This window comes from Triticum dicoccoides, chromosome 2B (assembly GCF_002162155.2).
Source record: "Triticum dicoccoides isolate Atlit2015 ecotype Zavitan chromosome 2B, WEW_v2.0, whole genome shotgun sequence".
NCBI lineage: Eukaryota > Viridiplantae > Streptophyta > Magnoliopsida > Poales > Poaceae > Triticum > Triticum dicoccoides.
This window is the reverse complement of record NC_041383.1, coordinates 819,190,490-819,202,336: the sequence shown is the minus strand read 5'-3', so window position 1 is coordinate 819,202,336 and position 11,847 is coordinate 819,190,490. Positions and strand designations below refer to the sequence as shown.

General features: G+C 45.5%; 1 protein-coding gene across 1 annotated transcript; it reads left to right on the top strand.

The window, feature by feature from the left end:
* The first annotated feature begins 2,331 nt into the window (after nt 1–2,331).
* Nucleotides 2,332–5,206, top strand: LOC119369009 (NAC domain-containing protein 30-like). The gene is made up of 4 exons (XM_037634088.1): nt 2,332–2,457; nt 3,820–4,040; nt 4,184–4,497; nt 4,584–5,206. Exons 2-4 carry the CDS (start codon nt 3,863–3,865, stop codon nt 5,034–5,036), a joined length of 945 nt encoding a protein of 314 aa, XP_037489985.1. The 5' UTR covers nt 2,332–2,457; nt 3,820–3,862; the 3' UTR covers nt 5,037–5,206.
* Nucleotides 5,207–11,847: the final 6,641 nt, after the last annotated feature.

The following is an 11,847-nucleotide window of genomic DNA, read 5'->3' as shown; positions in this document are numbered from 1 at the left end:
ATCCACCCCGAAGAGGATAGCGATGGAGCGAGGGACAGGCCGTACCGTGTCATCACCGCGTACACGCTCCGTGTTGAATCTGTTAGTCCTGGACTGAGATTAAAACTGCTGCATGTTCCATGTTGAATTTTAGTTACCATGCGTAAACTTAACTATCTAGAGGAGCATCCGACACAAGACGAATATAACTGTTGCGTTGATGCGCGAGATCACTGCGCCAATTATTCATAGCTCCAACCACGACCCACCGACGATACATAAGCTAGACACGTGTTCCCATCCTATACCACCATACTGCGCTAGGTTTGGCTCGAAGCCTTTTTTCCCTTTTTTTTTCTTGATCTACTTCAACCTGTGAAAATGTATACGTATACACTCTTGGCATGTGTAGTGTAGAGCTACTCTCGGTCCGTACACTGATCCTGACATGTGTAGTGTAGAGCTACTGTCCGTGGAGCTAGCTACTGTCTGCGTACGTATTCATGTGTGCGTGATCTGGACCGTGCATGCCCGCCGCAACTAGCACCGTCAATCTTCCACGAATCCAGTGTTGCTCCGCTCAATTGATATTTACGCGTAACATCTCGGCGGTCACTGGACCAACCTATTGTTGATATTTATCAATATCTAGTTAGAACTCCGCCACTGATTAGCATCGCAATTACAGCACAACACGCTTTTTAATGTTGTGTACGTCTCACAACTTGCATCTATCAGCATGTACTCCAGTGGTCAGTAGTGTACCATAAACCGAGTTAGCTATGATTTGTGTATTCTACCCGCTCAGCTCAATGCAGCCGTAATGTAGGATGCAAGCAACACAGTGGAGAAATATACACACAGCTTGCAGTGGTACGTACGTTGCACCCTTGTCTGCCACTGTTGGATTTCTATTATTATTTTTTGATAAAGGACTGTCGGATTTCTATTAGCGCTAATTAACTATCTGACCCAAGCGATTTCTTTATTTTGTTTTCGCTTTTTCCCGGTAGTGTAATTGGCAGCTTTTTAAAACCAGTCTTACTAAATCTCGGTCAACTTAAACTTGGTAATGTCTCAGTCAATGCAATATGTGTGAGATATTACATTGAGACCTGTGTAAATATTTTTTTTGGTTTTTTTGTTTCTTACATGTTATGTCATTTTTTTTGGCCGAGACTTGGTTAAATCTTAATCGACTGAGACCTGGCCACACACTTTTTCAATTGACACCGCAATAGGTGCATGAGAAAAATTAATCATGTCAGTTCGAATCCAACAGGTGGCGTCTACCAAATTCTTCCACCATTGACTGACCGCAATAGATTATGACTGGATGGCGGCTTGAGAGATTAGCTAATCAAATAGGCTGCAAGTTTTTCAAGTCACTGGAGTACCTAATTTGCGACATACTCCCTCCGTTCCAAAATAGATGACTCAACTTTGTACTAAGCTTAGTATAAAATTGGGTCATCTATTTTGAAACGGAGGGAGTATGTTGTATGGATCCGTCTAATCTATGCATAAGATACCAAGCATGCAGCGACATGTCCTCATCAATAGATGGAAATGCCATGATGTGCACAATCTTGGCAAGTAAATCCCAGATTGAGTAGACCAAGCCGGACAGGGACGACTCACAACTTCTACCGTCAAATATACGGTACAACACAGTGCGTACGTAGTATTCCTAGTGCTGTATAAAGACAGTGGGAGAACATGACCTCTAAAGAGAAAAGATAACGGGACAGGATGGAGATGCAATGATTGGCTGCGCACTGCCCGAGGATGATTCGCTCGGCGGTGGCAGGCCCACCAGTAAGTGCCACCGATTTACACAAGGAATCAATATGTGTATATCCTCATTTCGTCATTGTATCTGCAGTTCTGTACCAAGAGTCCCGGAGGCAAACGTGTGTTGCAAGCAGCAAGGAATATAGTTAGTCAGTCTTGCACAGCAATATAACGGCGGCGGTAAAGCTAGCTAGCTTCTTGATCAGCTGACAGAGACTGATGTGACTGATGCAGACCGACAGGCAACCGAAATATGATTATGGATTCGTGAGTGGAGGTGGTCGCTGCTCGCTAATTAGTCCATCTTCTTCTTCTTAGCCGACCAAATCGACAGCCACCACCACCCCCCGGCTAGCCGTGTAGCCACCCCCACGCGCAATCCAGCGCTTTTCACTCACTTGTAGAAGAGATCGATTAGCCCGCCCCAGCCGGCTCTCTATGTGTGTCTCTAACCCGTCACTGTCAGTGCAAAAATCGACTGATGGATGTGATCAGCCAGGGATGTTATAAATAGGGCTCCAATCAAGCTTCCCTAGCTACCAACCTCATTCTTACTTACTAGTAATACAATTGCAATTGAGCGCCTCACAAGCACGCAAGAACTACCTTCTGGTGGTCCTCTGCTGCTACCTCGTTTTTTGAGCTGCTTAGTTGGATCTTCTTCTCCATCTTCTCCTCGGTTGGGTGAGTCTCCGCCCTATGATTAATATGGTTCTATTTGTATATACTCCTATGTCCTATGTACTACTCCCTCTGTCCTATAATGTAAGATGTTTTTTGACACTACACTAGTACCAAAAAACGTCTGACATTATGGGACGGAGAGAGTACTTTGCATGTCAATTATTCTGTTTGGTCGAGGGCAACCAGCGAGTTCTGTACACGCTGATCACGCTGATCGAGGAGCCCGGCTACTTTTAGTACGTACTTCCATGTATAGCTAGATTGCTCTAGCATATGCTACTATACGGGAAGAGGAGGGGACAATATGCACTTGCATTCTAAAGTGACCACCATACTCATGCTGGTACTCCTCATAGACTCATACTAGTTGGGTACTTTGTGTTGAGTATGAATTGTGGTTGAAATTCGTCTCTTCAGGACTGCAACCATAGTCCTGCTCGATGGATCGATGTACCTCCGAAACCATATTCCTCTGCTGGTACTCGTAGTACATCGATGCAGTTAAGCCGAGCCTGAAATTCGTCCCTGCGAGGCCCGTACGTAGAATCGTAGATACCTGTAGTCCAGTCGTCTAGTCCACCACAAAATTGACCAGAGACCCAATTTTGTGTCTCTAACCATAGTGTAGGTACGTGTCCAGTACCAGTAGGCCGGCGCAGGAAAACAATGGAAAATATAACACACCCACACCCACACACACAGAGAGAGAGAGAGAGAGTAATCCTGAAGTGCACTCAAAGAAACATGATGGCCTTTGCATTCATGCCCCTAAAAGCTTCATTCTCGCAGCTCCTATAGGCAGCATCCACTGCAGGTCCTTTTCATTCCTCTTTTCTCTTCAATCTTCTTCCGTTCCCACTTCACATTTGAAGCTAGACCACACTAGATTACAATTCCATGCCATCAACAAGTGCTTGCAATCAGCCTAGATTACAATTGTACTTTGTCCTTGGAAAATGGATCCAGGACATGATTGCACTGCACTTAAATTAGATAGATAGACAGATTTGGTGTGGGCTATATAGACTGCTTGAGCTGGATTACACTATAAATAGCAGTTCATATGAGCGTGCGCATACACAATTATGCTCTGCTCTGCTTGCTGTCAAGAGTCTGTGCTCACCTCTCATTGCAGCGTTGCACGAGTGCGCCCACCCAGCAGCCATGATGCTTCTCTGGATCTCTAGCTATCTATAAAGATCCTCTTCACCTTCTTTGGTCCACACGCATACAACATATATACACGATCCGTCGATCGGCGGACCAGCTAGCACCATTGCTGCCCCTCTCTGAAGAACACATGTGGCCTCCGCACATGCATCTACTAGTAGTAAGTTGAAAAGGTTGCGCTCTTGATTTCAGTTCACAAGACATCGAGCTAGCTTGCTACCAGGCAGAAAGGTAGATGCTAGCAATGGAGCATCAGCAGGAGGAGTCGTGTGTTCCGCCGGGGTTCAGGTTCCACCCCACTGAGGAGGAGCTGGTGGGGTACTACCTGGCAAGGAAGGTGGCCGCCCAAAAGATCGACCTCGACATCATCCAGGTGGTTGATCTCTACAGGATCGAGCCATGGGACCTCCAAGGTACAACTCATCTGAATTTTGGCATTTCATTTTGTATTTTTTATTACTCCCCTCTGTTCCAAAATACTTGTCGTCGCTTTAGTACATAGTGTTATAGTGAGGGGATGATTCAAGTTGAATATTAAAAAAAAGGGATGGTGCAGAGAAGTGCGGCGGTGGCAGGGGAGGACGAGGAGCGCGTCAGGTGGCAGAGGACGAGCCGTTGTCGTTGGAGTGGTACTTCTTCAGTTTCAAGGACCGCAAGTACCCCAGCGGCACGCGCACCAACCGCGCCACGGCGGCCGGGTTCTGGAAGGCCACCGGCCGCGACAAGCCGGTAACGTCGTCGAGGAGCCGAGGGGTCATCGGTATGAGGAAGACGCTGGTGTTCTACAGGGGCCGTGCACCCAACGGTAGGAAGACCGACTGGATCATCCACGAGTATCGCCTCCAGACAAGCGAGCACGCACCGACACAGGTTTTTCTTCAGTTCCTCCTCCTGCTACACCTTCTCTTCTTCTTGAGAACTTCGTGTTGATGATTATAATGGTGATGATGATGCAGGAGGAAGGTTGGGTGGTGTGCCGGGCGTTCCAGAAGCCGGCGCCGAACCAGAGGCCGTCCTACATCTTCCCGGCATATGCAGCCGCTCCGGGTCTCGGGGGATACTTCGACGCTCGGCCATGGCTGCACGGCCAAGCCGGCGACCTCCATTACCTGCAAAGCACCACAGGTGCTGCCGGAGCCGGCGGCCTCGGCTTCCCCAACCAGAGCATCCAGTACTCTGACGAGCTGCTGGAGTCCAAGCAGAGCCTTTTCAACAACATCCTGCAGCTCATTGAGAGCCCTCCGACGACCACCACCGTTGCCGGTTACGGCGACGCTGGCTACGACATCGTCCAGCAGGGAGAGACGGCGGCCGGCATCGACTGGAACTTCCTGGACAGCCTGCTGTCCACGTCACAGCTCGACGAATACTCAGCCACTGCCACGTCACATCTGCACCTAGAGCAGTGAAGTAGAGTTAGCAGACATACCGTAGCAGCATCGATCTCATTCTATACATGATTTCGTAGTAGATGATGTCCAGGACACTTGGTTGACACTTGTACCTAGCTAGACTAGTCTGTTCCACTTACTGAATCCATATGTTTTCCTGTAGACCACTCTGTTCCACTTACTGAATATAAGTGTTTCACTTAGTAAATTTCAGGGACAGCTGATTGATGGTACGCATGATTTGCTAATAATAGTCCACTACTGCAGAGTACAGGAAGTACAGTCCATGTGTTTGTGCTGCATCGTAGTGTGGGTTCCAGTTTACAGCAGGCAGACATACCACTCTAATTTGATCATCATCACTCATCAGTGTACGTATATGTTTCACTCAATGAAGAATCTTTCATTTGACCATAGGCATGAGAAAATTTTGGTTGATTAAATGCGTGATGTGCCCACGGGGATTAGTTAACATCAACCTAGCATGATGGTGAGTTGATTAATTGAGTTTCCCTGTCGATCCACTTCTCCTATGTAATTTAATTTTACGCGTCATGATATTTTAGGTTTGAGTCATAATTAAGTCGACATGCAGACAGATAGATGGGTCACTTACTCGCCATTCAGTACACATCGAGTATCTATCCATAGTCAACAAAGTGACAGGGACTTGCACTACCTAGAAAAGTATGTATCTCGAGTGCATATTGTTGCTTGTGGCCGCTGTATAAACTGATCATTAAAATGTGTTTTTCTGACGGGATCAATTGGTTGGTGAATACGTACGATATCGATGAAATACCTACTAAAAAGAAAGGAGGAGATTTTTGGAATCTGTTAATATCAAATTGCACTTCATAAACTAAGCAAAAATCATATTTCCGGATGTCATAAATTCTGGGAAGTAAAACTAACAGGAAGCATTGATTTGAAATTTACTCATGTGAGTTTCTATCGTGTGACAATGGTATTTTGCAAACAAGCCACTAATAACAAATCGTGTTATATTGTCCCTTTTTGCATAGGCCATTAGTAGAAAAAAGGACCTAATATGAGACACATTAGTGCCGGTTCCAACGGCTAGCCGGCCGTTCTCATTAGTACCGGTTCGTGGCGAACCTTTAGTACCAGTTCGTGCCACGAGCCGGTACTAAAAAGGGTGGTGGCAGGGTGTTGTCAGTCTGGGGCCCGTCCAGCACCTTTAGTACCGGTTTGTGGCACAAACCGGTACTAAAGGTCGACGTACATAAACCCTTCGTCCACCCGAGCCACTCTGTTCTTCCCCTTTCCCCTCACTCCTCTGTTCTTCCCCTCTCTTCCTTGAGCTCCTCACAAATTTTGCCCAAAATTTGTCAAGATTTGAAGGCCCCCATCCATTCAAATGATCACAAAGGTTAGCAACTTTGTCCTTTCAACTCTCATTGCTAGATTAGCTCTTGCAATGCTTTGTATAGTGATTAATTTGGGAGGAATTATATTTGCTAGTATTTGATTTATATGCAATTTGAGGTCAAAAATAACACTTAGTTTGCATATGTAGGTGTGGTTTACTTAGTGCCTTCTAAATCTCCGTCGTAACCACCGTCGATCGCCCGCACTGTCCCGTCGCCGGCACCACCTTGTGGTGAGGCTCTTGTTCATGAATGTTTTACACATTACCAAATTGATGTTTGTGTGATTTGGATATATAGTTAATCGTATAATTATCTTACCAGTACGTTGTTTGTTATACATAGTGCCATGGTTTTGATATCCGTCCCCGTCGGCCCTCGTCCTTGTTATGATTCGGATGTGGTATATTCTCTTTTAAAACTAGTTGTTGCATTTTGTGTTTACGAAAAATTATGCCCATCAAGTTGACATAGATATTTTTATCTAGGAGGTATGTGAACCGGAAATTCCAACCGACCCTATTGTCGAGAGGTTAAATTTAGTTGAAAGAGAAAACGAGTATTTGAAAGAAAAATTGAAAAGAATTGAGGGGGAGAAGATGGAATTGGAGTTGCATGTTGCCGATGTCGTCGATGATCACAAGATCAAGATGGAGAAAATGAGGTTGAAGACTAGAAAGATTAGAAAATATGGCATTGATAGTGTGGCTTGGTATCATTATGCTGTTGGATCAATTGTTACCTTAGTTGTGATCTTCATCGCATTTGTTGTTGCATTTAAATTCTTTAGCTAGAGAGTTATTTGTATGTTGCATTTAATTAAGTGTTGTATATGAACTTTATGTATGAACTTGTATTAATTTGGTCTATTCGGTGTTGTGTAATGAAGATGAGCCGACAATGGATGTATGATGACCGATGCTCTCCCGAGTTCATTAATGGCGTGCATACTTTTCTACGGGCCGCTGAGGCAAACAAGCGGGCGGATGGTTTTATGCACATCCATGTGCTGGCTGTAAGAATGGTCACAGTTACTCTACGTCAAAAACCATTCACGTCCACCTATTTAAGTCCGGTTTCATGCCCCAATATAATGTCTGGACCAAGCACGGAGAAATAGGGGTTATGATGGAAGACAATGAAGAAGAAGAGGACGACGACGGCTATCCTAGCCATGGGTTCCCTAAATACGATGATACAACAATGGGGGAAGAAGCTGAGCCGGCAATGCGGGAAGAAGATGAAGAAGAGGCATCATATGAGCCCGCTGATGATCTAGGTCGGGCCATTGCCGATGCAAAGAGAAACTGCGCAAGTGATCTGGAGAGGACGAAGTTGCAGCGCATGTTAGAGGATCACAAGAAATTGTTGTACCCGAATTGCGAAGCTGACAAAAAAAAGTTGGGCACCACACTTGAATTGCTGCAATGGAAGGCAGAGAATGGTGTATCTGACAAGGGATTTGGAAAGTTGCTGGTAATGATATAGAATATGCTTCCAAAGGACAACGAATTGCCCGAGAGTACGTATGAAGCAAAGAAGGTTGTCTGTCCTCTAGGGTTGTAGGTACAAAAGATACATGCATGCCCTAATGACTGCATCCTCTACCGCGGTGAGTACGAGGATTTGAACGCTTGCCCGGTATGCGGTGCATTGCATTATAAGATCAGTTGCGATGACCCTGGTGATGTCAAGGGCGAGCGCCCCAGGAAGAAGATTCCTGCCAAGGTGATGTGGTATGCTCCTATAACCACGGTTGAAACGTTTGTTCCAAAACAAAGAGCATGCGAAGGCGATGCGGTGGCACGCAGAAGACCGTAAGAAAGACGGAAAGTTGAGAGTACCTGCTGACGGTTCGCAGTGGAGAAAAATCGAGAGAAAGTACTGGGAGGAGTTTGCAGGTGACCCAAGGAACGTATGGTTTGGTCTAAGCGCAGATGGCATTAATCCTTTTGGGGAGCAGAGCAGCAACCATAGCACGTGGCCTGTGACTCTATGTTTGTATAACCTTCCTCCTTGGTTGTGCATGAAGTGGAAGTTCATTATGATGCCAGTGCTCATCCAAGGCCCTAAGCAACCCGACAACGACATTGATGTGTACCTAAGGCCATTAGTTGAAGAACTATTACAGCTGTGGAATGGAACAGGTGTACGTGCATGGGATGAGCACGGACAGGAAGAATTTGACCTAAAGGCGTTGCTGTTCGTGACCATCAATGATTGGCCCGCTCTCAGTAACCTTTCAGGACAGACAAACAAGGGATACCGCGGATGCACGCACTGTTTGGATGATACCGACAGTATATATTTGGATAGTTGTAGGAAGAATGTGTACCTGGTACATTGTCGATTTCTTCCGACAAGGCATCCCGTAAGAAAGAAATGCAAGCATTTCAAAGGTGAGGCGGATCACCGGACGAAGCCTCACCACCGTATTGGTGCTGATGTACATGATATGGTCAAGGATTTGGAGGTAATCTTTGGAAAGGGTCCTGGCGGAAAACCTGTTCCGAAGGACGCTGACGGACGCGCACCCATGTGGAAGAAGAAATCTATATTTTGGGACCTGCCATATTGAAAATACCTAGAGACCCGCTCCGCAATCGACGTGATGCACGTGACGAAGAATCTTTGCGTGACCCTGCTTGGCTTTTTGGGCGTGTATGGGAAGACAAAAGATACACCAGAGGCACGGGAGGACCAGCAACGTATGCACGGAAAAGACGACATACATCAGGGTCAGGCCAGCTACGCTCTTACCAAAGAAGAGAAGGTAATCTTCTTCGAATGCCTGCTCAACATGAAGGTACCGTCTGGCTTCTCGTCGAATATAAAGGGAATAATAAATATGGCAGAGAAAAAGTTCCAGAACCTAAAGTCCCATGACTGCCACGTGATTATGACGCAACTCCTTCCGGTTGCATTGAGGGGGCTTCTACCGGAAAATGTTCGATTAGCCATTGTGAAGCTATGTGCATTCCTTAATGCAATCTCTTAGAAGGTAATCGATCCAGAAATCATACCAAGGTTACAGAATGATTTGGTGCAATGTCTTGTCAGTTTCGAGTTGGTGTTCCCACCATCCTTCTTCAACATCATGACGCACGACCTAGTTCACCTTTGCGAAGAGATTAACGTTTTGGGTCCTGTATTTCTACACAATATGTTCCCCTTTGAAAGGTTCATGGGAGTCTTGAAGAAATGTGTTCATAACCGTGCTAGGCCAGAAGGAAGCATCTCGAAGGGCCATGAAAATGAGGAGGTCATTGAGTTTTGTATTGACTTCATTCCTGACCTTAAGCCGATTGGTGTTCCCGAATCGCGGCATAAGGGCAGACTGCAAGGAAAAGACACACTAGGAGGGCATCAAATAATATGTATGGACGGGCATTCTCTCACTGAAGCACACTACACAGTTCTACAGAATTCCGCCTTGGTGGATCTATATATGGAGGAACACAAGAATTTTCTACAGTCCAAACACCCGGAGAAGTCTGACGACTGGATTACACGCGAACAAACAAGGACTTTTGCCGGTTGGTTGCAAAAACATGCCCTGAATGATGGCGATATTCAAAATGACCTGTACTCGTTGTCCCAGTTACCATCTTCGAATATAATGACTTTCAAAGGGTACCAGATAAATGGGAATACATTTTACACGATCGCCCAAGATAAGAAGAGCACCAACCAAAACAGTAGTGTCCGCTTTGATGCAACAACCAACACGGGAAAGGAAACATATTATGCTTACATAGAGGACATGGGAACTTAACTATGGATCAGGTGATTTGAAGGTCCCTTTGTTTCGGTGCAAATGGGTCAATATGACACGAGGCGGGGTAACGGAAGACCCGCAGTACGGAATGACAACAGTGGATCTCAACAATCTTGCATATGCAGACGAACCATTCGTCCTAGCCAATGATGTGGCGCAGGTTTTTTATGTGAAAGACATGTCTACCAGGCCGAGAAAAAGAAAAGATAAGGAAGCGAATGGATCATACGACGAGCCAAAGCGCCACATAGTTCTTTCAGGAAAAAGAAACATCGTGGGAGTGGATGACAAGACAGACATGTCAAAAGATTATGAAAAGTTTGATGAAATTGCTCCATTCACAGTGAATATTGACCCGAGTATCCAGTTAAATGATGAAGATTTTCCATGGCTACGGCGCAAAGGGACAGACGCGAAGAAAAAGTTTCACACCCAAAGATCTGGGATGTGATCGGCTTCACTATCATCACTTTCTTCTGTGTTTCACACCCAGGAGGGAATGTCTGTAATAGTTAGGGTAGTTATGTGTTTTGGCATTTGAAACGCGAAGAAATTTTATGTGCAAACAAATTCTTTTCATGCATTTACTGATTTTTTCCAGCTAATAAATGACCCTGAAATTGAAAATCATTTCAAATGAACTCAGAAAAGGTTGAAAGTTGGCATGGTATCATAATTTCATACAAATAGTATGTGCAAAAAAGTAAAGAGGGTTACGGCAAAAACTGGATGCACTTCGTGTACAAAATCGACAATCTCTTTTGAAGTATCAGGGTTTCCGACGGAAACTGAACTCCTACAAAGGCATTTCATTTTTTAAATAACCTAAGCATTACCAAATTGAATATAATAATAAAACACACTAATATTAAACATAAGTAAAAAGAATCACTGAAAAAACTTTTTTCAAAGTTAAGTTATTCACAAACTAGTGATTCACACAAATTTCAAATAATTCAAAATTTAAACTATTCAAATTTGAAAAACACCGGCACTAACAGAAAGTTTGTAATTTTGTACCTAAAGCAAAAATATTCACAAAGAAACTCTAAATACAGCAAAAAACAACTCAAAAATAAATAAAGCGAAAAAATTAAGAAAATAAAAAAGCCCGCCTACTGGGCCAAAGCGGCCTGCATACGACTAGGAACACAGCCTTTTGTTGGGCCAGGATGCAGGCCCGCAAAGGCCCAGTAGGCCCACTGGGCGAAGAGGACAGGTTGGCCCAGTAGGCCTGCTTAGGAGAGGAGCTCGAGAGAGCTACCGCACTGGGGCTTATAAACCAGTGCGGTAGCCCCTCGACTAGCGAGGTGGGACTAAACTTGTGCACCGCCTGGAGCCAGCGCACCCCCTTTAGTACCGGGTCGTGGCTCCAACCGGTACTAAAAAACCTCCCCTTTAGTACCGGTTGGTGCCACAACCCGGTACTAAAGGGGGTGCGCTTCCCGCCGCTTGGCCTGGCCAAAACAGACCTTTAGTACCGGTTGGTGGCTCCAACCGGTACTAAAGGTCCATCCTATATATACAACACTTGAAAAAAAATTCAGTTTCCTCTGTTTCCTCCCTCCGTCACGCCGCCCTGCCCCGATCGACGCCGTCCCCGTCGATGTCGCCGCCCCCGCCCCTCGTCACCGACCCCGGCCGTCCCCGCCCCTCGTCG

What these genes read in the sequence shown, in the direction of transcription:
- LOC119369009 (XM_037634088.1), top strand. Translation starts at nt 3,863, where the DNA reads ATGCTAGCAATGGAGCATCAGCAGGAGGAGTCGTGTGTTCCGCCGGGG. An exon ending in CGAGCCATGGGACCTCCAAG is followed by an intron (nt 4,041 to 4,183) that starts GTACAACTCATC and finishes GGGATGGTGCAG; the next exon opens with AGAAGTGCGGCGGTGGCAGG. An exon ending in GCGAGCACGCACCGACACAG is followed by an intron (nt 4,498 to 4,583) that starts GTTTTTCTTCAG and finishes ATGATGATGCAG; the next exon opens with GAGGAAGGTTGGGTGGTGTG.